The sequence below is a fragment of the Brachyhypopomus gauderio genome, chromosome 2 (genome assembly GCF_052324685.1).
Source record: "Brachyhypopomus gauderio isolate BG-103 chromosome 2, BGAUD_0.2, whole genome shotgun sequence".
Lineage (NCBI taxonomy): Eukaryota > Metazoa > Chordata > Actinopteri > Gymnotiformes > Hypopomidae > Brachyhypopomus > Brachyhypopomus gauderio.
Genome location: NC_135212.1, coordinates 23,253,592 through 23,278,005, shown reverse-complemented (window position 1 = coordinate 23,278,005; position 24,414 = coordinate 23,253,592). Strand labels below are relative to the sequence as shown.

At 48.2% G+C, this 24,414-nt stretch overlaps 1 protein-coding gene across 3 annotated transcripts in view; it reads left to right on the top strand.

Moving 5' to 3' along the window:
* The window catches only part of gnao1a (guanine nucleotide binding protein (G protein), alpha activating activity polypeptide O, a), a 68,207-nt gene that overhangs the window by 8,193 nt on the left and 35,600 nt on the right, over positions 1-24,414 (top strand). For all 3 annotated transcript variants that reach the window (XM_076991613.1, XM_076991594.1, XM_076991604.1), the window contains exon 3: positions 6,331-6,472. In XM_076991613.1, coding sequence (XP_076847728.1) covers positions 6,331-6,472 — 142 coding nt within the window. The remainder of the gene's footprint in view (positions 1-6,330; positions 6,473-24,414) is intronic.

Here is a 24,414-nt window from a genome sequence, read left to right as displayed (position 1 = left end):
CTCTTACGCTGTTGTCATGGAGATGAGAGGCTATCGTAATTAGAGGATGACAAATGTGCGGGATGTGCTGAGGGGGGAGGGGCAGAGATAGATACTGTGATTAGGGGAAGTGGGTGTGCCTTGGGGCTGCTGCTGGCTAGGGCACATGGCAAGACATGGATGCATGTCTGTCCTTACAGTGCGGTTTTGAAAAAGCATGCATTTAAAACATAATGCATGTTGCATATTATATATGCATTTTATATATTGCATGCTTAAAAAAAAAATATATATATATATATATATATATATATATATATATATATATATATATATATATATATAATGCAAATAAGTAATAAGCAAATAATATTGCCATTGATCAGTGTGTTCCAGAACCCAGTTCTGTTCTGGTTTGTTCCTCACTTCACCCATATGAAATGGCACAGATAGGTCATAGGTCAGGACACTGTGGTGTAAATAATGTGAACACAAGTGATGAGAACATGCGTGTGTGTGCTGCAGGGACCATTCTTGTGCTTCACGTTAAGTGTGTGAAGTTACTCATGTCCCCACCACCACCACCGCAGCCCACAGAATGCTCTTGAGGCCCGGTTAACATTGCTTTCAGTTTCCCCAAGACAATCGAATGGGGCAACAGTATGAGAGTGAGAGAGGTAGAAAGAGTGAGAGTGAGTGGCAGAGAGTGAGTGATGGAGAGGGGGTGGAGAGAGAGAGAGGCGTGAGTGAGTGAGAGAAATCGGAGGGTGCAGAGAGAGAGAGAGAGAGGGAGAGAGAGAAGGACGTTGTTGTGCAAGTCTTGTGTGGAGGTCGTGATGTGATTAGTAAAGGAAGGAGATGAGCGTGATCCTCCGCTCTGACCAGGGGTCTGGTCTTGTTGGACGCTGGCTGTCCCAGGGTCTCTGCTGCTGCAGTGGGGACGTGGACGTGGACGTGGACGGGGCTCTGACCCGAGAGGCGTCGGGGAGATTGGGCAAGGCAGAGCTGAGATTGTGGCGGTTATAAATAGGAGCTGTTCCCTGGCGTTCTGACAGCGGGTGGGCGGGATGATGATGATGATGATGATGATGATGATGATGCGTCCAGCCGGAGTGATGACAGGAACACCGCTCCAGCGGCCTGCCGGGACAAAGTGGACCTCTTACTGACAACGTCCGCCCAGCAGGCAGAGATAGAGGGAGCACGCGCGCGCGTGTGTGTGTATGAGCGTGTGTGTCTACGCATGTGTCTGTGCATGTGTGTATGTGCATATGTAGGTGTGTGTGTAGAGGTATGAGTGTGTCTGTGAGCGTGTGAGTGTTTGTGTGTGCTTGTGTGTGCACGTGGGCATGCGTGTGTAGGTATGCGTGTGCGTGTGAGTCTGTCTTACATTGAAACCCCTGGTGTTCGTGCTGCTGCCCCCAACAGACTGAAGTGCGTCATGGTGGTGGTGCTGGTGCGGATGTCGTGTGGTCTTATGTGATTTGATGGATATGAATAAAGCTGCTGTGTGTCAGCAGTCAATGAAGCAGCAGACTATGTTGATTTTATTGCTATCTCTGTAGTCACTGTCTTGCATTCTCAGAGCTGTTGGGTCAAGGTTCAAGACCTTTGCAAGTCAGTGTTGTGTGGGAATAAGAGTGTGTGTGACATTCAAACTGCATGTGTGTGTAGTTGTGTGTGTGTGTGTGTGTGTGTGTGTGTGTGTGTGTGTGTGTGTGTGAGACACATTCAAACTGCATGTATGTGACATTCAAACTGCATGCTTTCATGTGTGCACGCATACCTGTGTGCATATGCAAGTATGCACATTCACCCCAGGTTACAGGTCACAGATTGGAGAGTGTGTGTGTGTGTGTTTATAATAACTGTCAGCAGGAGATCTCTTTAGTCAGCTCTTTTTCCCCTGAGGTGCACATACATACCCACACTGCACACACCGGCAAGGGAAAGTCTTCATGCGTGAACAGAACAGGCTTTCTAAATCAAGATGTCTCTCTCATTCTCTCTCTCTCTCCCTCCCTCCCTCCCTCTGTCCCTCTGCTCCCCTTCTCTCTCTCTCTCTCTCTCTCTCTTTTTTTTTTTTTTTTAAGACTTGCTCGGTACTTATCTCCTAAGAGCAGCAGCCCAGTCTAAAAATGTTTCCCGTTTGCCCCCTATGCCACTACACTAAGGTACACCTTCGGCAGCAGGGAAACCATTGTGTGAGACGAGTGTGTTTGCCCGTCCCCCCCTCCCCCCTCCCCCCAGGGGCTCTCCCTGTGGGACCTGGAGCCCCATGAGGCTCCTGACAGCCTGAGTGGGATGGGTTGGGTACCAAATGCAACATGTCGTCCCCTATGTCTTAACAGCATTTTCGCCTACTCTCCTGCAGAGTGGCGTTGACACCCCTGTCCCCTTGGATATGCCCTTTGCCCTCAAGGGAATCCCTGACGCCATCTTAAGGGCTGTTCCTTTCGTTTATTAACCGGAGTGTGTGAGAAGAGTCCTCAGCGGGACAGTGGAACTTGCCCTGCACCGATAACACAGTTATTTTTAGGTGTAAACTGGAGCAATAAAATATAGTGCTTAAACTGTCAAAAAATATATAAACAAATATCTTAACTTAGTCTGTGTGTATGACATTGTTAAATTTTACTTCTTTGTTTACCGCCAAGAGCGAGTGTGTTTGGGTTGGAAACTGGCCTCATCCCCTCGATCTTTGAGTGACCTCTGTGAATTTGGGGGCAGGGGGCGTGGCCAGGCACAGCCCGCCCACTTCTGCATTAACCTTCCTGGCTGAGCAGGGTCTCCACCCCGGTAAAGGTGTTCAGCTCCTGACGGACTGGCACGATTGGCTGACACTGCTCCTGAAGGGCCTCCCATCCTGCGATTAAGCTCGGGGGAGGTTTCAGTGTGGTTACATCAGCGTGGGTCTGATTCTCTAACCAGACCATCACCTCTGTCTCTCTCCCTAACACAAACGCCCTGAGAACAGAGTGTCTTTGTCCTGGGCAGGCTGTGGGCCTCTGCCCGGGGGCCTGTGTGTTGACACTGCTGTAGTCCAACGCTGGCTAGGTTTGGCAGCCGGGGTATTAAGAGGACCTGAGACACTTCAAATCACTCAGAGACTCAGTGCCCACAGTAAGTGGATGTGTCCGTTACAGAGATTCTCCCGCGTGGCAACATGGAGGACTAGTCAAAAAAAATATAGCAGCTTTTGTTACTGTCATGGCATATGGGAAAGTGTAGGGATTTTATTATGAATTACCTTTCACTCATCACATGCTGGTACGTCAAATCCCAAGCTGAATAAACACCTTAAACATCCTTAAACATCATACCTGCCACACATGGAATGCTGCAGTGTTCATTCTCCGTGGTGTTCATTTGCATGCTCAGGTCCCGCCCCCTTGCTGTCTTTTAGGGTTTTCCTTTGGAGTACCAGGTCTCTCAGCTTGGGTGTCTGTAGCTGGGAGGTCTGTAGTTGGGAAGTCTGTAGCTGGCTGTTTTTGTTACTTGGCCTGTTTTTGGCATTTTGAATAAAAAATTCTCACTCTCTCTCTCTCTCTCCCGCTCTCTCTCTCTCTCTCTTGCTCTCTCGCTCTCTGACCAAACTGTGCTATCTTGCTGGGGCTGTGGAGCAGATAATTACCAAATGGCCTGGTAGCATGTGTGAACCAACAGGCTCACAATGTGTTCCTCGTCCTATAAATACGCGTTGAGCCAAGCCGCCTGTCCTTCAAGGCCGAGTGTGGCCACGGTGGACAGGCTTGCAGCAGGTAGACAGGTCCCGGCCGCTGACTCAGGTCTGTGCGTGATTGGTGGAGCAGTTGCCTGGGCGCAGGCATGCCTCGAGGACGTCCACGTCTGAAAGTCACCTGTAAGTGAGCGCTTCCGGGTGTGCACTCAGCAAATGCATCTCTAAATATAGATGTGTGTGTTGTGGCCCTCATAGGGTGCTCCCACACACACAGGTAGTGCAATCATAAAAACTCCCACGCATGCAAATGTATGTATACACACTCACACACACACACACACACACACACACACACATGTGCTGGTAGTCATACAGGTGTTCAGTATAGAGTCCTTAGGACAGTAAGTTAGTGGTTGTGTGTGTGTGTGTGGGTGTGGATGGCACAGGTAACAAATCTTTCCCAGAAGCTCTTCTTTCAGACTGCTAGTTGAAACAGATCGATGCTGGCCTCCTCTTCTGGCAATGGGAAACCGCCTGTCCTGCTCCTTATTTATATTATGACTTTCAGAAGACCCTAAACATGTATTATTTTTATCCCCTGAGTAATTGAAGAGTGAACTGAGAGAGCCAGAAGTGCTCTAAGGTTCGGAGTGTGGAGTTGGGTATATGAGACACAGCCTGCACCCGCACTGCCATCTTGGCTCTAAGCTTTCCTGCACTGTTTTGATAGGTTGGGCAGTAAAGGTTGTGTGTGGCTTGTGGAGGATTGTGTAATGTGTGTAATCAATATTCCACTGATATTTCACACAGATATGATGTATTTCAACTTTCTGTATTGGCAGGTGTTCTTGTTGGTCTGTAGAATTTGCCACCAGTCAATTCGTGAGTGTGTGTGAGTGTGTGTGTGTATGTTGTGGATGGGGGGGGGGGGGGGGGGGGGGTGTTGTTGCTGTCACATCTTTGACCTCGCCCATCATAAACAGCTTCGTGGTCGCACCTGTGCACGACACTGGGATCATCACGACCTCACCGGAGACACCAGCTGCCATCTGCTCGTCTGCTTGACCAAGACTGCGGCACCCCTGATGAAACATGACTCAACCAGGGGTGTGGTAGTGCACTCGCCCATTAAGACCACACACTCTTACCTCTCCTGACAAGTCAGAGCTTGAAAGAGTTAATGTGTGAGCCATGTTTAGCCGCCTCTGTAAATCATGTTTTGTTTATTTAATGTGGTTTTGTTCAGTGTAGTCAGTGAGAGTGATGCGGTGTTGTGATGGTAATGCGAGTGGCCAGGCGACAGGGCTGGAGTCACACACACTCACGGCCCTTTTGTCTAAACACGGAGTACAGGGGCTGCACTCCACACACAACTCAATTAAGAAAGTAGGTTAGGAGGGGATCCGTTGTCACCTGTGTCCAAATGGCCTCCCCTGTCCCCTGCTCACCTCCGAAACCAGGCCTCCTATGTGGGCCAGGGGTGGAGCTCACACCCCTTTCTGATCTGGAAGCCCAAACAAACTGGTCTAGATTAAGGGAGGCAATTCTGTTCTAGACAAACAGAAAGCTGAAATGAAAGCTGTCATTGGATAATGGTAATTATTGAATGAGAGAGGGAAAGATGGAGGGAGAGAGGGACAGAGACAGAGGAGGCATTTCAAACACACACACACACACACACACACACACACACACACACACACACACACACACACACACACACACACACACACACACACTGTATTCCAGTGGCCTTATGAAACCATTGCAGCCAAATACTTTTTACACACACAGTATCTTGGCAAGTTGCAACATGTTCCAGTGACAGGTAGATCACAGCAGAGCAGAACACTGAGTAGCTTGCACTCTTCTCTCTCTCTCTCTCTCTCTCTCTCTTTCTCTCTCTCTCTCTCTGTCTGTCTCTCCCTTGCTCTACTTCTAGTGACTTCCTGTCTTCCTTCATTTCACTTACCTTGCACTTCAAAAACACTGTTAGTAGCAGATAAGCCTAGAGGATAAAGATATATCATCTTTCTCTTTATTTGTTTGATTCTATATACTAGAAATGTACACACTAGAAATGTACACACAGCCCATATTTTTTGCCCAGAGATCTGAGGTCTTGGTAATGGCCTTGGCGAAGTGTTTTTAATCCTGACTCCAACCGTCAACACACCCTGTGGTGGCAAATCGCTGCTCTGACAGGCAAAGCACATGGGATTACAGTGGATGTTCTCCAGAATGCTGGGGCTGCTTCTAGACTGTTCTGGGGAAGGTGGGGGGGGCTTGTGTGTGTGCTTCAATGGGCAGCACTCTCTCTCTCGCTCGCGCTCGCTCTCTCTCTCTCTCTCTCTCTCTCTATCTGTAAGTTACTCTCTCTATCTGTAAAGGCCTTGAGAATCTCAGCGGGGGCTGGTCTGAGAATCTCTGATCTGTCACAAACTGAGCTTGTGTATTCACAAGTGCACACACATGCGCACACACACACACACACACACACACACACACATACGCCAGCAGCCATTTTACTTGACACACTGAAAACTGACATGACATGTGGAGCCAAGGAGTGTTGGTGTGTGTGTAGGTTAAAGTCACTAATAACCCGTGTGTGTGTGTGTGTGTGTGTGTGTGTGTGTGTGTGTGTGTGTGTGTGTGTGTGTGTGTAGGATTATCCATGAGGATGGCTTCTCTGGAGATGACGTGAAGCAGTACAAGCCTGTGGTCTACAGTAACACCATCCAGTCCCTGGCCGCCATCGTCCGCGCAATGGACACCCTTGGACTGGAGTACGGAGACAAGGAGCGCAAAGTGAGTGCTCGAGTTGAAACACGCACACGTGCACACGCACAAACACACGTGAGCACATGCACACGCAAGCACACAAGAGCACATGCACACGCGAGCACACGCAAGCACACGAGCACACGAGCACACGCGTATGAACACACGCATGGACACATGCATGAGCGCACACACAGACACACGCACCAGCACACGGACACATGCACGAACACACACTCACGCATACGAACACAAGAGTACATGCTTGAACGCATGCGCCCATGTAGCAAACAAGAGAAACCTGAAACAAACAGTTGTCCATGCCTTTACACATCTGTCTTTAACTGCACACATGGCCACCACAATTGGCCAATTCTTTTTAGGAAGAACCCTGCAAAATTTCACAACTTTGCGCGATGAGCCGTTGATGACAGAGATTGGCAGTGTGTGTTTTGCTGTCTCAAGATCCGGCTGAAATAGCCGTGTGCTAAAGGCCTGAAGAAGTGAACATCATACTGCCATACTACAGGTGTCCGGTTGAACAATAGACCTGAAGTAACACTCTTAATGCTAGTATGCTTTCATGCGTTGCTTGGTGGTCTGCGTGCTGATGGTGAGTCTCCTAAGTAAGGCCATGTGAGAATACACCTGCTGTTCAGACATCATTACAGCCATTAAGGGATCACTGACTGGGGCTTACGCTACCGACGTCACACAGGGAGGATCCCCAGTCCTTCAGCAGCTCTGACACACAGGATGACGCTGCACAATGGCGCAGACACTCAAGAGTCACATGCCACGTCGGCGAAAGTTCCAGGGTTGAAGGGTCGTGAGCTGGATTCCTTCTTTCACTTCGTGTTATTTGCTGCGGTGTTCTTCGCACCATGCAGGAAGTGGAGTCTTATTTTAATGGAAAGAGGAATCTGAAATATCTTGTAGCCATCGACCTTGGGATATTTCCTCTCAGGAAGTATGCTTGTTCATTTCTGTATTTTGTTACCTCCTGTGTGTGTGTGTGTGTGTGTGTGTGTGTGTGTGTGTGTGTGTGTGTGTGTGTGTGTGTGTGTGTGTGTGTGTGTGTGTGTGTGTGTGTGTGTGTGTGTGTGTGTGTGTGTGTGTGTGTGTTTGCATTTGTGTTCATGTGCACTTGTGTTACTGTTATGGTCCAGGCATGACATTCATCAGAAAAAGTGTGTGTGAGTTTAGTTAAAATAGCATTATGTTTACTGGTGCCTGAGAACAGCCTGTATGTGTGCGGAGCAGGTGAGATGATGGCGTGGTGAGCCTCTCACTGGCGTCTGGAGCACCATCTTGTTGGACAAGACGGGCGCTTCACCATTCCAAAACTCTTCACGCTAATATAGAACTTCATAATTGGCGAGAGAAGCAAATAATCACCTCCAAAAATCTGAGTCTTCAGGAATGTTGTTAGTGTTGTACAAGGAGCCCTTAATCAAAACGTTCTGCCTTCAAGCTGCAGTGGGGCACTAGTGACGCTCGCCGTGACCAGAAACACAAAATAAATAAATAAAATGGAAGCAAGTGTTCCTTCTCCATTCCTCAACAAAGGGAGTCGTGTGTGTGTGTGTGTGTGTGTGTGTGTGTGTGTGTGTGTGTGTGCGCGCGCGCGCGCGCGCGCTGCTTTCTGTGAATCAGGTGACCCTACACGGATGTTCAGGGTAGCATAGCTTCCCCCTGCTACGAGTTTGGGTCCCAGCAGTGAGGCACCCTGAGACTGACACTGCCTGTTCATCCATGGGTTGGATGTTCCTGTGTGTGTGTTGACAGTGCATACATAAACACACACTCGCACACCTGCATGCCCTTTTTTGAGGCCCATTGGTTTCCAGTCAGTTTACACCTCTTTAATCAGGTGTGAAGCTTTCAGAAGAGCTTTCAAAGCCAGCCTTCACACACCCTTCTGTGGGTATCTGTCTGTCTCTCTGACCCCAAGATTGCCTGGATTATATTAATAGTAAAATATTGACGGTTACTTTCATGCGTCCATATGCGACTCAAGGAGCTTTACATAGTTAATCTGTTTGTATGCCCCCCCCCCCGTCTCTTATGTGCCCATTGCTCCGCCTTTTCGCTTCCTGCATACCAGGCCGAGCTTGTTGCCATGGCGACCCCTTATTTTGCCCCTCTGTCGCTGCGTTCCGCGAGTCTGTGTCCAAGGGCGATGTCACCCGCACGCTGGGAGTGAAACGAGTCCTGCGTGCGTGCGTGATTGTGTGTGTGTGTGTGTGTGTGTGTGTGTGTGTGTGTGTGTGTGTGTGTGTGTGTGTGTGTGTGTGTGTGTGTGTGTGTGCGCGAGAGAGAGGCCAGAATGACAAATGGGCACGTTTGCCCTTCATTGTGTAAACATGGCGTAAGCATGCTGGCCGCTCCCTTGAGCTATCGATGCAGTCACACAGTGCAGACATGGACCGAACCTTACAGTGGACCCCTTTGGGTTGGATGGGTGATGTTTTAAGTGGACGATCCGCTGTGGAGTTCCTCTAATGGTCACTGAGGCGGGCAGTGGGAGGGGAGATGCAGTTCAGAGCTCACCTTTCTCTCGTTGATCAACCACAGCCTAAGGAAGACATCATACACACACTGGCTGCACCATTCACTCCACCCTGGTCTAGGTGGTGCCTAGACCATGACCCTGGCAGGCTGGTGTGGGTGGAGGGCCCTGATGCAGAAAACATATCTCCAGCAGGCTCAAATCCTCCCCAGGTCCCCATCTGGGGGGACGTCCAGGCTGCAGGGCACGTGGGATGCCTGCCATAAAATGGAAGCGCATAAGAGTTTGAACTGATGCAGACAGAGAGAGTGTGAGAAACCCTTAGTATAGCCATTGATTCAGTGGGTGCCAACATTCCCATGTCAGCAACCCCTCTTTGCCAGTGTCAGTTTTGCTGGTTGGGGGGAGGAGCTTGGACTAGAGAACATGCATCTCCTACATCTACAGCACTCTGCTTGATCTCCGAGGGCTTGGCAGTGCAGTATCTAGCCACACTGCAGTATAGCCTGAATTCATACGTTCAAGTACTGGCCTGTCTTTTTCTGCAGCCCCGTGAAGCACACTGCAGAGGTCTGCTATGTGATTTTATCTTAACTGATCTTGGATCAGTTGTAAGTAAATTCCAGCTAATGCACATATTTGTTTGCTTTCTGGCTTTGTTATGTGAATTCCTTTCTCGTTCTGTCGTAGGTGTCACTCCAGCTCACACTGTTTGAGCCCTGGTGGGGAGTGAGCTGTGTTTGAGCTGTGGTGGGGAGTGAGCTGTGTTTGAGCCCTGGTGGGGAGTGAGCTGTGTTTGAGCCCTGGTGGGGAGTGAGCTGTGTTTGAGCCCTGGTGGGGAGTGAGCTGTGTTTGAGCTGTGGTGGGGAGTGAGCTGTGTTTGAGCCCAGGTGGGGAGTGAGCTGTGTTTGAGCTGTGGTGGGGAGTGAGCTGTGTTTGAGCCCAGGTGGAGAGTTAGCTGTGTTTGAGCCCTGGTGGGGAGTGAGCTGTGTTTGAGCCCAGGTGGGGAGTGAGCTGTGTTTGAGCCCAGGTGGGGAGTGAGCTGTGTTTGAGCCCAGGTGGGGAGTGAGCTGTGTTTGAGCCCAGGTGGGGAGTGAGCTGTGTTTGAGCCCAGGTGGGGAGTGAGCTGTATTTGAGCCCAGGTCAGGAGTGAGCTGTGTTTGAGCCCAGGTGGGGAGTGAGCTGTGGTGGGGAGTGAGCTGTGTTTGAGCCCATGTGGAGAGTGAGCTGTGTTTGAGCCCAGGTGGAGAGTGAGCTGTGTTTGAGCCCAGGTAGAGAGTGAGCTGTGTTCTTGTCACATATGGCAGTAATAGACACACAAAATCTATCTCTATCTATCCGTCTATGTGTGTGTGCATGTGACACATACACAGAGAGACAGAGACAGAGACAGAGACAGAGACAGAGACAGAGACAGAGACAGAGACAGAGACAGAGAGAGAGAGAGAGATCAAAAAGGATAGAAATGCTAGACATCCCCTAAGAGGCAGTCCACAGTATGGCATAGGTTGCCATGGAAATTTTGTGTGTTTGCACCCTAACACTTAGGAGCATGTATGTGTATGTATCCTAATACATATACATATTCATAATCAGTTGAGTATAGCGATATATACTCACTATATATATATAATACACACACACACACACACACACACGTATATGTGTGTGTGTGTGTGTGTGTGTGTGTGTGTGTGTGTGTGTGTGTGTGTGTGAGGGAGAGTGCGGCCGACAGCACCTGGGGAGTTGAGAAGAGGGAACTGGTGCCAGAATCTTCCCTGCAGTCCTGGCAGTGCCCCGAGGACGCCTGCTCCTTCTCATTAGAGGCAGATAGAGAGAGAGAGGGACATCTGTCCATCACTGAGAGAGAGACATGTCTCCATCACTGAGAGAGAGACATGTCTCCATCACTGAGGGGGAGAGACAGAGAGAGAGATAGAGAAAGAGATAGATCTCGATCTCTGTTGCTGAACAATCTTCTGTGGTAGATGAAGATCCCAGCCCCTACCTATAGGACCCCCCCCTCTTCACATGGGACAGGCCTGTGTCTGCAGGGGACTGGTTCACAAACACAGCCTCCAAACGCTGCTCCGCCCTCCTCACACGAAAATGCTGTAATCTCCACCTTTTAAAAACGGCAGAAACCTTATGGCTCCGTTTTCTGTTTGCTCTCTGATGCTGCTTTGCATGTGCTGTAGTCCTATCTCAGTGTGCATCTGCCTGTGTGCTACATCGAAAACGAGCATCAGGTGTGTGTGTGTGTGTGTGTGTGTGTGTGTGTGTGTGTGTGTGTGTGTGTGTGTGTGTGTGTGTGTGTGTGTGTCAGAGGTCTGCTGATAACATGCCATACTTATTTTTAAACGGGGTGGTATGGATTTCGTTTTTTGTGGGTTATGAAGGTAATTTTTTGGGGGGCAGGGCTGGGTGGGGTGGACAAAATATTGAAATGGCGGACAAATGCTTTGGTAGATTTGGAAATCCGTTTCCTTTCTCTTCGTCCATGTCCTCCTCTCTTTCACAGTGGCTGGGGTTTGGGGCAGGTGTGGGGGGGCTACCCAGTGGGTAGACTGAACATAACAAGACCATCTTTGATTTATTGGAGCAAAAAGCTAAAATGGTCTGTCTGCATTAGTGCACAATCCTTTCAAATGTTTTTTTTTCTCTCCCTGGTATGAGCAGCTATTCATGCTTTGGGTTGAGGATCAATAAATGGACCTGGAAACAATATCCTACCTGTGTACTCCTGGTACATGTGGAAAAAACATCATGTTCTTAGAGGGCTGCTGTTCTTGGACTGTACCATTTGCTACTATTCGGGGGGCGTTGGAGATTATTTATAGATACAGTTAATTAAGCGAAATGAAGAAAGGGAACACCTGCATAAGTATTAACAGACATCTATCCCAGCTGATTAATTTGCAGGCCTGAGAAGACAGGGCTCATTAACAGAGACACTTTCAAGTCCTCTCCAGCACTTGAAGTCAACAAAATGACGTTTGGGTTGTCTCTCCCAAGTCACGTCGTTTTCAATCAGCCACACGCACATCTTTGATGTAATTGCTTTTGCCATATCTTAATCACACATTAGGTTCATCAATCCGAAATGCTCCTCTCTGCTCTCGACAGCACGCACGCCCCCCGCTGTGGGACTTCATGTTGTAACGGCCCGGTTCCACATAGCCGTCCACGTTGTTGATGGGTGTTGGTGGGGTACTTTTTTAAATGGTATTTTCATCCCTGTACAAGTTCGGTGATAGAGTAGTGAGGTGTGTGTGTGTGTGTGTGTGTGTGTGTGTGTGTGTGTGTGTGTGTGTGTGTGTGTGTGTGTGTGATGAATCGGGGTGGCCCCTGCTCCGTCCTTGTTCAGATGGCACCGTCACTATTGTGCTCACCCAGACATCCGTGTATCACGTGCTTTTAATTGCAGGCCAAAAATAAAGTGATCGGTAGAACAAACAGCACGCTGGACAGATGGCCGCCCGTTAGTGGGCATGCGAGCTGTCCTCATACCCCACACCCTGCACTCATTAGGCCAGGAACGTGTGTGTGTGTGTGTGTGTGTGTGTGTGTGTGTGTGTGTGTGTGTGTGTGTGTGTGTGTGTGCGTGTGTGTGTGTGAGGGAGTGAATGCCTCTCTAAGTGCGCTTGTTCGTCTGACAGGTGTGTGATAATGTAGACGACTGAAAGGCAGGCATGCATGCAGGGCTGAAGGAGACGGCCGATGTTGGCGATGTTCGTCCTGCACACATCCGTTCTCTGGAGCAGGTGTTGGTACGCGGAGGACCCACACTGCTCCCCCTGGTGGCCATATGCCATCTGCTTCGGGCTTACCCAGAATTCCGCTGCCCAAACCAAAGGTCAGCTAGGGTTGGATTTTGAGCTTTTGTGTGTGTGTGTGTGGAGGATTTTGAGCTGGGGTGGGTGGAAGATGAGGGTGAAGCATGCTTCGTTAATCTGGAATTGCTCTGGAAATGTCATGGCGCTGAGGTGCCGGGTTTCATCACACTTGCTCTCAGCACTTCATCACTTCAAGGCCAAGTGCAAGAGGACTGTAACGTGCCTGTCACATTGTTATTGCATCAGTTCAGAATGCTCTGCCATCGCCCAGAATAATCTGTTTAACTATTCCTGTATTTCCGAGTGATCAAACAGTGCCAGAGTGTAGCGTTGTCATGATCTCTGCCCTGTGGTGATGTGCCACGCCTTTACTGCTAGCGCTGTAGCTATTTAGCATTAGCCACTTAGCTTTCCCTCTCTTCCGGACATCCCAGCCATGCTACGGTGACACAATGAGGGAGTTTCGATATGAAATGTCTTCTCCATCTCATATATGTCTACACAACATCTAATGGCTATCAGAGAATGTGGACAAGTAATATATGGTTATATTTGTTGGATAGTTGTGTTTATGATTGTAGCCTGTTTGATTGTAGCTGGGTGTGAGAAGGTCAGTTTGGCTCATCCCCACAATCCAGCAAGGTGGTTTTGTCCAGAACAGTCCAGCTGTGTTTACAGGCATTCAGTCATTGGCTAATTAACACGCTTCAGACGACATCGCTGGACCCCAAAGCCAATCGATTCCTCGAATCAATGAGTTGGGTCTAGTGAGAACATGAAAAGCAACTGTCTTTCTGTCATAGCTCAAAGACACTCTCTCTGATGCTGCCTTGACCTCGTTCTTCAGGAACTACCCCTTCTGCATCTTGCACTGTGTCCCACACACGTCCAGCCTTGGTCAGCCCAGGCAATCGGGCTCAATTGCGCTCTGGCGCTGTCTCCTGCCATCGGTCCGAGACGCTCTCTGGCCACGCCAGTCTGGACGGAGGGTGCGAGGAATGCCACGTCAGCCTTCAGACGGCACGTGGCACCGGCAAATGCAATGATGTGCTTTTGCAGGGAAGTGAGAAAGAGGGAAGAGGGAAGTGACCCGGCCAGATGGGTATTTCACTCAAGAGCGCAATGACGAGGAGGATGACTTCTGTTCCTTTAATGTAGAGAGAGGGTAGACAACCCCGGGGGCAGGGACACTGACGGAGAATAAACTGTTCTCTCTGGGAGCTTGATTTACAGTGGTATATGGTGTCCATAGACACATAGTGCAAACCATTTTAAAAGCAGAGTCTCTTGACTTTTAATTTGCTTTTTAGTCTAATTACTTTTTCTGGTTTCTTAGCTCCTGGTGCTGTGGTGGTTTGGGTTTGCTGTAACTGGGTTTCTCCTCGATCGCACAAACAGAATCAAGGTCCGTCACCTGGAGTCAGAAGTGTTGTCAGAAGGGGGAGGGTAGCTTCTTAATGATGTGCCAAAGTTTGAGGTGGCAGCACACCCACAAGTCCTTGTTGTTCCTTGGCTCCCCTTGTGTGTCTGAGGGGCGGCGGCCAGAGTGGGTGGAGAAAGGGTGGAGAGCGTGGTGGAGAGAGTGGTGGAGCTCACTTCACTAGCGATGATATGGAGCCCCACTGGTGAGCAGTGACGCACTCAGCCTGTTTATAGATAGCCTAGGGCTTGTGTCTGGGAGCGTCAGCCATCTTAAGTATGACTGAGATGAGCACAAACCCATCCTTACTGCTTACCCAAACCATATTTCCTCACCCCGTGTTGAGGGCAGTGCTCATCAAAATGCAAAAAACTTTAAATAATTAGAAAACCCTCTCTGGTGACCCGCTCTGAAGAGGCGTCTGGGATAGGGTTATTTCTTTAAGCACGCCTAAAGAACAATATGCAAATACTGTTACTGTTCCTGTGACCTTGAAGACCCACGGGAGAGGACACATCCTCTCATCCAGTCATGTGACCTGTTTGTGTGCGTTCCGACCGTGTTTTGGGGGGCCGTGTCCCTTGTTACTTGCATTTGGCCCAGAGAGCTCGCGGTCGGATGATTGACGGTGTGGCCGTCGGAACGCTGCACGCTTCAGCTAGTGGATACGGATGTGGGGATTAGGGAGTGTTCATGGTATGGATGGGAACAGGCCCTAGCCCTGTCTGAGAGCTCCCGTTAGCCTATTACAGAGGTCTGGGCGCTCTTTCCTGCTGTCCGGTTGTTTGCTTGCGTGTGGAAGTGTGTGCAGGGGTCTCGAGGGATGGCTGCGTGGTGCTGTGGGCTGAGAGATCAGGAAGCCATTACAGGAGATTTATCCCCTCCATTAGAGAACTGAGAGCCAGGCCGGAGAGGATGGCGGCCTCGCAGAGTCACGCGTGGTTTTACCCTGCACTCAGATAAGCACTGCCGTTCGGCTTGAAGAGCCAGTGAGGTGTAGAGCTGATCCTGGACCAGCGCGAGTTAGGACTGAATTGCCACATCATCCATTTGATGCATCACCCTGGAGGTTTGTGGGTAAGAGGACTAGGACAGTGGTAGTGCAAATGTAGTAAACTCCCTTAATGAAGTAGTGGGCTGAGAAATTGAGCCTAATGATGTCACAGGAAAGTAGGTCCTCCCTGTAGTTGTGGGTATGAGTGAGTTTCTTGAAACACAGGGTTTTGTGTCCATAGCACACAAGTCTTTCAACCGGTAGTGATGTGTGTGTTTGCCAGCCTCTCTACTGCAGTGGATATGATGGGTCTGGAGTGTGTGTGTGTGTGTGTGTGATGGTCTCTCATACATCTCCCAGGGTTCTTCAGAACACAGCCGCTCTCCCAGCCCTGACTCCCAACATCCCCCAGGCAGGACTGCAGCTGCGTGGGAGTCCCGCGTTGTGCGTGCCTCCCTGCTGAGAACACCGCCCAGACACGCAGAATCCATCTTGGTCTCTCCCCCTCTCTTCTCTCTATCATCTCCCTCCCTCCCTCCCTCCCTCTCCTCTCCTCTCCTCCCACTCTCATTATCCCTCTCTCATTCTCTCCCTCTCCCTCCCATCCTTCTGTTTCTTTACCTTTCCTCCCTCCCTCCTTCCTTCCCTCTCTTTCTCTCCCTCTCCTCTCTCCCTCTGCCGTTTGAGGCCGTGGATGACAGGGAGCAGTGTTGTGTGCTGAACTGGACTAATCCCTCTAGAAAACAGCTGTGGATCGGCTGCCATGAGCCTCTTCATCAGCTCTGAAGGGACAAGGGAGTCACAGTGCTCACTGGAGCTACATCTCACACACACACACACACACACACACACACACACACACACCGAGACACTGGGGGGCATGAGAGAGGAATGGGGAGGGAGGGGCATGAGACACAGGGGGACATGAGGGAGGAGCATGAGACCGGGGGCCATGAGAGAGGAATGGGGAGGGAGGGGCATGAGACACAGGGGGACATGAGGGAGGAGCATGAGACAGAGGGCCATGAGAGATGGGGAGGGAGGGGCATGAGACACAGGGGGACAGGCGAGATGGGGGGGAGGGTCTCTACATGTCCTCCAACCATGTCTGGAGGTGAAAAGTAATTCTGTCCGACTGGCCATGTGCAATAGTGCTCCGTCCAGTGCGCATGCGTGTGTGTGTGTGTGTGTGTGCTGCTGGGAAGAATTTTCTTTATTGTGCATGTTTATTAGGGCATGTGGTTTTTCTATTCTCCATCTCTTCCAGCCACAAGGGAGCAGAGAATGAGTGAAAGTTGTGGTAGATCAAAAAGACAGTGGAGTGTGTGTCTGTGTGTGTGTTGCCTTGAATAATATAACGGCCCCTAGCTAGCTGGCGTGTTCTAAATATAAAACTGGCATGTCATAATGAGTCCCAGTACTGGTCTTTAATTAAGAGACATAATGATAACTCACAGCAGCTCTCTCTCTCTCTCTCTCTCTCTCTCTCTCTCTCTCTCGCTCTCTCTCACTCTCTCTCTCTCTCTCTCTCTCTCTCTGTATGTGTCACATGCACACACACACAGACGGATAGATAGAGAGAGATTTTGTAGAAGAGAGATGTTAAGGTTTAACACCCAGTGCTGGAGGCAAATGAAAGTGTAAAGAAGGTGGAGGAAGTGCTTTGTTTGTTCTAGCCCATCCTCCGAGCAGTCAGTGTCCACCCCCGCGGGTGGTGCAGAAGGACACACAGACACACAGAGGAAAGATGGAGAAAGACAAAGAGAGCAAGATGGAGGCAGAGAGTGGAGATTAAAGTCACTTGAAGCCATACTCATCTGACTTCAAGCCGGGATGGAGGGAAGATGAGGGTGGGATCAGTCAGGGGTGGAGGTCCTCTCCCTCCACCCTTCCCTCTCCACCCCCTCCTCCCCTTGTGCCCCCACTAGAGGAAGACTAGTTCATGTTACTCTCTGAGTGATGCAAATGTTTGCATTTGTAATAGATGGCATGTGGCTGGAATAAGATGGTTGGTGCGCCTGGCAGTAGTCCGGGTGGAGGAGGGGTTTTGGGAGGAGGCCGTTGGTGGTTTTAGGCCACTGAGTGTTTATTTGAGCAATTTGTTGGAAATCCAGTAACCATCATACCCATGCTATGGGTTTTTTGCCTATTGACAGTTACATGAGTTGTTTGGGTTGTAATGACAGTTACATGGGTTGTCCTGCTGTTTACAGTACAGAGGAGGTGGGGTTTGCACTGCGGGACTCTATTCTAGATCTCATGTACAGAGGTGGTGGATTTTGCGCTGCGGGACTCTATTCTAGATCTCAGGTATAGGGGGGTCTATCCTAGACCTTGGTGGGGGTTCTAATCTGGAGTTCAGGTACAGAATTGGTGGGATATACAGTGTGGGAGTCTGTTCTGGAGCTCAGGTACAGAATTGGTGGGATATACAGTGTGGGAGTCTGTTCTGGAGCTCAGGTACAGAATTGGTGGGATATACAGTGTGGGAGTCTGTTCTGGAGCTCAGGTACAGAATTGGTGGGATATACAGTGTGGGAGTCTGTTCTGGAGCTCAGGTACAGAATTGGTGGGATATACAGTGTGGGAGTCTGTTCTGGAGCTCAGGTACAGAATTGGTGGGATATACAGTGTGGGAGTCTGTTCTGGAGTTCAGGTACAGAATTGGTGGGATATACAGTGTGGGAGTCTGTTCTGGAGCTCAGGTACAGAATTGGTGGGATATACAGTGTGGGAGTCTGTTCTGGAGCTCAGGTACAGAATTGGTGGGATATACAGTGTGGGAGTCTGTTCTGGAGCTCAGGTACACACTCATCTATTTTTCTGCTCAACAGCCAGCAACTGTCAGCAGCTTCCCCTCTACCTCTACCCTGTCTCAGCTGCGCTAGGCTGCCAATTTGCCTACACGGCAAACCTGTCAAATATTTCTGTGTTTGTGTGTGTGTGTCAGTGTGTGTCCATATATATATGAGAGAGAGAGAGAGAGAGAGAGAGAGAGAGAGAGAGAGAGAGAGAGAGAGAGAGAGAGAGAGAGAGAGAGAGAGAGAGAGATTGAGATTGAGATTGAGATTGCACTGTTGGTTCTTAAAAAATGGCCTCATTTGTTCTCAATCATCTCTCTTTAACATGGAACCATTTACCCGCTGAACCCATTCTGGTCTCTCGGTGATGGCGCTGTCCCAGTCACGCTTCTGGAAGGTTCCACATCAGTGGGGATTGGGTGAGGTTCTGCTCATCATCACTGCTGACTATGGCAGGAGGAAGCCTCTCCCCAAGAGATGTCCCCTTAAATCAATGAATCTCTCTCTCTCTCTTTCTCTCTCTCTCTCTCTCTCTCTCTCTCTGCCTCTGGTTACTTTATTCCATGTTATTGGAAGCATTGCTATCAGACCATTTAATGTCTAAGGAGGTCAGACATGTCATCACCGAGCTCTGGCCCACATTTCATTTCTGGATCTTCAGTGGTGCAGACGTCTTTAACAGCCACCGAATAGGTCAGTGCGTGCGGTGTATGCTTCAGCTCCCTTTCTCTGTAATCTGAAGTTTGCAGCAACACTAGACGTTGCTTTTAAAGGTAGGACAAGCCGATAACAGATATAGCACCTTTTAAAGTTGGGGTACACAACCTTTGAAACCCTGCCCCTATATCTACCATCTTAGTCTTCAAACCTCTCTACGCGCATTCCAGCCTCAGCATGATGCATTTAGATGATATACACTTACATGTATGATACAAGTACATGATACATACTTACATGCATGATATATACATATGTTGCTCTTGGATGATTTAACTTTAATCCAACGTTTTTTCATGTGGTGAGGCAGCAGAAGACTGAACACTAGAGACAATTCTAAGTATGTATGGATTCAAATCTAAGTATGTATGGATTTAGTATGTATGTAAATAGAAAGGTGAATAAATGCTGCCATACTGTAGCTTGTGTACATATTGTTTGTTGTGTGTGTTCAGCTGAGGTGGGCCCTCCGTGACGCCCGAGCGGGCCCTCTGTGCTCCGCAGGGTGTGTGTGTGTGTGTGTGTGTGTGTGTGTGTGTGTGCTGGCCCATGAGGGTAATGCACTCCAACCTAAAATGGCAAGCTAAAATGGTCCATAGCCTTCTGCTACTGCGGGTAATGATGAACCTGAGGCTGGCAGAGGCAAGCCCCTCCCCTCTGCTCCCCTCCCCTCTCTGCTCGTTGGAGAGATATGGCCCAGGTGTCCACTTAAATCCTCCACTCCTGCTTCTAAAGCATGTGCAGACTTACTGAGGCGGGACAGCAGAGAGAGGCCAGACACACCCTCTAAATCTGACATGAGGGAATTTAAGGCACAGATCAATTCTGTTCCTTAAAGGGTGCAGTGTTCTGTGTGTGTGAGTTTGTCTGTGTGTGTGTGTGTGTGTGTGTGTGTGTGTGTCCTACAGAAATGTCTTTCACTCACTCACTCACACTCAAACCGTCCCTCACACTGATGTCTTTTAAGCGCTTTGGTCCAAAGGGGGTCCACCCGACATTTTTATTCGTTTATCGATATGTCTGTGCTAATGTTATCCCTTTTGTGGGCGTCGGCATATGGATGTGTTTGATATTTATGGCTTTGCTGTGTGTGTGTGTGTGTGTGTGTGTGTGTGTGTGTGTGTGTGTGTGTGTGTGTGTGTGTGTGTGTGTGTGTGTGTGTGTGTGTGATCCAGGTGAATATGGGTGTTCCCTCCCTGCTATGTTTGCTCTCTCTTTGCTGTAATTAGCTGTGCTGTTCTTCAATAATGCAGGGCCTCACATGCACAGCCTGTGTGTGTGTGTGTGTGTGTGTGTGTGTGTACCCGTACATTTGTGATACGTTCATGCTGGCATTTAGCAACTAATCAGCACCCGACACTGCCAGTGGCCCCTAATTGAAGGTTAAGCCCTGGCATCAGGACAGTCGTGGGGTGGAGCCAGACATGGGAACAAGTCACTAAATTGCAAGTAACAAGTAAGTCTCAAGTCTTCACAATCAAGTCCCGAGTCAAGTCCCAAGTCAATACAAGCGAGTCTCAAGTCAAGTCCCAAGTCTTAAACTTCAAGTCCTAGTCAAGTCACCAGATGTAATGTAATTTCAATATTTAACACAATTGATGCAGTTGATTAGTAGTATATTAAGTTAGTCAGACTAACCAACGTTAGGCGTTTAAGTGTTTCGGTTGGCTTAAGTGAGATGTCGTCGCAATTGTCATCGTCACCTACCCCCCCTCGTTTGCCTCAGTGACTTTCGTCCATCCGTCCCATCCCCCACCCACCCCCCCGGGTCCCCGCTTTCGAATTATTGTTGGTGCGGACTAGGGATGCAAATTATCGATTAATTCATTAATCGTTAGTTGACTGATCTTATCGATCGACTTTCGATTAATCGATAAGCGGCGTTTTTCACCTGAATTTCAGTGTTTCAATAGGGCTTTTAAAAATATCAGCTAAATATACTGCTCAAAAAAATTAAGGGAACACTAAAATAACATCCTAGATCTCAATTAATAAAAATCTTTGAAATCAGTTGAAAATCTCTCATTTCTACCTGTTGTCTGTTCCATTTGCACAAGAGCAGTTGAAATTGATTCACAATCAGTGTTGCTTCCTATCTGAACACGAAGTGTGGATGACTTGGAGTTACATTGTGTTTTTTAAGTGTTCCCTTTATTTTTTTGAGCAGTGTAGTTAAAACACTCTTTTCAAAAAGTATATATTATATTATGATAATTATATTGTATTATATTATATATTGCTCAAGTAATTATGCATGAGGAAATTTTTATGGTATAACAAAATACATTCTTTCATTTTAAAAAAGGAATAAATTAAGGACTGGCTCAGTTCAATTTGAAACATTAGACATTAAAAAAATGTTTAAAAAAATAAGAAATTAAATAGAGAGCCAAACAGAATATTATTGAGCCCATGTTTGGACAATGTTTCTAGCTTTGTAGTGAACACATGCTGTAACGCAACCGAAGAGTGCCCAAGTTTCCACAACATCATTGAGCTTGTCAGTTAAACTGTCAGTGGTGTGTCTATCCGACATGTTCGTTGTAATCAGCACTGCAGATTTTACCTGCCAGTTCTCGCCAGTGTAGTGGCACGTCACAGTAATGTAACTTTCTGTTGTTAGAGCCGTCCAACAATCTGTTGTAAGGGCTACAGTAGTAGCAGTAGATAGCTTTGTTTTTAGCTCACTCGTATTTTTTTGTAGCGAGCTTCGAAAACGCTCGCCTTCCCAGTGTAGCTGTGATTTTAGGTTGACCAGGTGCACTGGTGATATGCAGGACAGCTGCATGCATGGTGTTCAAATGATAATTGAGTGAGCTAGTGGAACTGTTGTACTTCAATACCGCATTACACACAGAACATTTGACTTCTTTGCCTAAATTAACAATGTTGAAATTGTAGCGACTACTACTCCTCGCAGCGAGTTCCCTAACAGACAGGCACTTGGCCCTTTAAGAGACACTGGGAGAGCGGCGCCTGCGCGCGCCAGGGGAGGGGAAGAGAACAGTGCTATTGTTTGAGTTGCGTGGAAAAGAAAGTTTCCCTCCTTGGGATTTTCTGGATTACGCAGTTTCTGCCTCGTTTCCCGAACACGCTTCAAAATGGTCCCACACCGCACGTCTTTTCGCCCGCTTCATTTTGTTTTCCACTCTGGTCTTTCGCGACACGTGTTCACCTCTCGTTCTTACGCTCTGTTCAAGTTAATACAGGAGCGCTCTCTAATGATTAATCGTGATTAATACATTTTGATCGAGTAACGTCTTAATCGACAATTAATCGAAAGTCGATTAATCATTTGCATCCCTAGTGCGGACCGCTGATACAAGTCAAGTTGCTCATGTGGACCCTTGTAAAAGTTAATTTCCGACCCCTGAGTTATCACATCCAGGCTAGCTAGCTAACCGTTATAGCATTATGTTAAATATACAGACTTAGGCTGTGTTCGAAATAGACTACTACATAGTGTATACTGCATACTGGTCCTCGTAGTAGTATGCAGTACAGTTTCCAGTATGCGACAAAAGCAAAGCACACTACGGGGTCACGTGAACGTAGCGTTGCATGATGGGATGCAGTACACCACGAAGATAGCTCTGTTCACGTACTGGAATATTTTGCGGAAGTAGTAGGTCATCCGGGTATGTTTCGCATACTGGAAATTTTCATTTTGGTCACATACTGCATACGACATACTGATTTTGGGCTCGATCAGTATGCCAGTAGTATGTAGTAGACTATTTTGAACACTGCCTTGCTTTTGTCTGTGCAGCCTCAAATGTCGAACAAAGTTTGAAGTGGTTGCATCTCCATCTCTTATCCTGACTCCACATGTCTTGCATGTCGCAGTTCTTCTTTTATTCACAACAGCATAATCTTTATAATTGGCCAGGATAATTTTTGGGAGCATGTTGCTCGTCCTCTCTGCACAAATTCAACGCTTCGGCCCCCCCCTCCCCCGATTGGGTGCAGTACTTCACCTGTAGCTAGCTTACGGATAAACTGAGCTGAACAGTTCACATTTTACAGCACCATTTAATACAAAATAATCCAGATATGTGATTCTATATTACTTATTTATTATGTTAAAATAAGGATTTCAAGTCTTCAAGTCTTAAAGCTCAAGTCCGAGTCCAAGTCAGTAAAGGTAAGTCTAAGTCAAGTCGCAAGTCTTCAGTGATGTTGTCGAGTCAAGTCACAAGTCATCAGTTGAGTGACTCGAGTTGGACTCGAGTCCAAGTCATGTGACTCGAGTCCACACATCTGGGTGGAGCAACAGACCACGCCCCCCACACCCCCAGGCTAAAGCTCTGAACTGCTTCAAACATTACAGTGAGGCTATATATGGACCAGGATATATGCGATTTCATATTAAACCTCAGTAGTAGAAGTAATATCCTGAGTAGTAATATACTGTGAAGTGTACTAAACAGAAACATATGTTTGTCATTCTTGGTAGATTGTACAGATCCCTTTTCATATGTGTGAGAAAAAAACCCATAGATTTGTATTTCTTTTGTTTGTTTAAAATCATATTAGCTGTTGTAGGAATGGAATGAATGAATGAATGAATGAATTAATTAATTAATTGGTAGTGTTTGAAATTGTTGCTATGGCAGTCTTAAAAGTTGGTCGCATTATGTACCCCAGCCTACAGGGGTCTGTGCAAGGTGGCTGTGAGGCGAGGGAGGAAGCGGAGGACTGAGAGTAGAGGGGGAGGGGTGACCTTCAAGGAATCTAATTTTCTTCCTCTCTCATCATAGAATGAATATTTTAAGCACATTTTTTGTGTGTGCGTATGTTCTAAAGATGTTCCTGAATCATGCTGTAATTGGGTTTCCGGGTCAGGGGTAGTTAACGTGAAGTAAATAAAACCAGTGGAGAGACGCTCAATGTGATTGAGCAGATCAGCTTCCTCCACATCAGTCCTCCTCATCTGCAGAGAAAGTGCAAATCACGTATACGCTTCTGTTTTAGACAGACAGTTCTGCTCGTCTACTGCTCTCTCTCTCTCTCTCTCTCTCTCTCTCTCTCTCTCTCTCTCTCTCTCTCTCTCTCTCTCAATCTGCACGATCCTATGCATCATGGGAAACGCTGTCTTCCGTCAGAGCCATGGTGACGGCGCAGGTTCGTGGAAGACGTTGTTTCTGCGTGCTGCCGTGTTTGTGTGTGGGTGCGGAGAGAATGCGAGTGCCTGAACACTACATATGTGGGTGTATTGCCCTGTGAGCACAGGTCTGTTTATACAGACACACACACACACACACTTATCACACACACTCATCAGTGTGACTCACCTTGCACAGCCCTCCAGCGCTGCTCTTCTGCACCGTGTGACTAGGGAACACCCTGCATCAGAACCGTGGTGCCGTTTCTTCCCATCTCGGCCCAGGCAGAAGCTCGACATCCGTAACCCTCGGCTTGAAACGGTTTGAGCAGAGAACGGACCTCATTCAGGCCATGGAGAGGACCTGCAGTCTCTGGTTTCTCTGACATGTGCATTAGTGAGGAGGTGAACTTCACGCCTCCATGTCCCCACTGAGGGGAGCCCCCATCCTGCCAAACCTGCCTCTTGTTTTCAATTATTTACCCAATAAAAAGCTCTGCTTCTGTCTGCGGCTAAATTATTCATCCTTCAAATGGGTCCTTGTCCAACGGAAGAGGGAGGGAGAGAGGGATGGAGTGTCTGTGG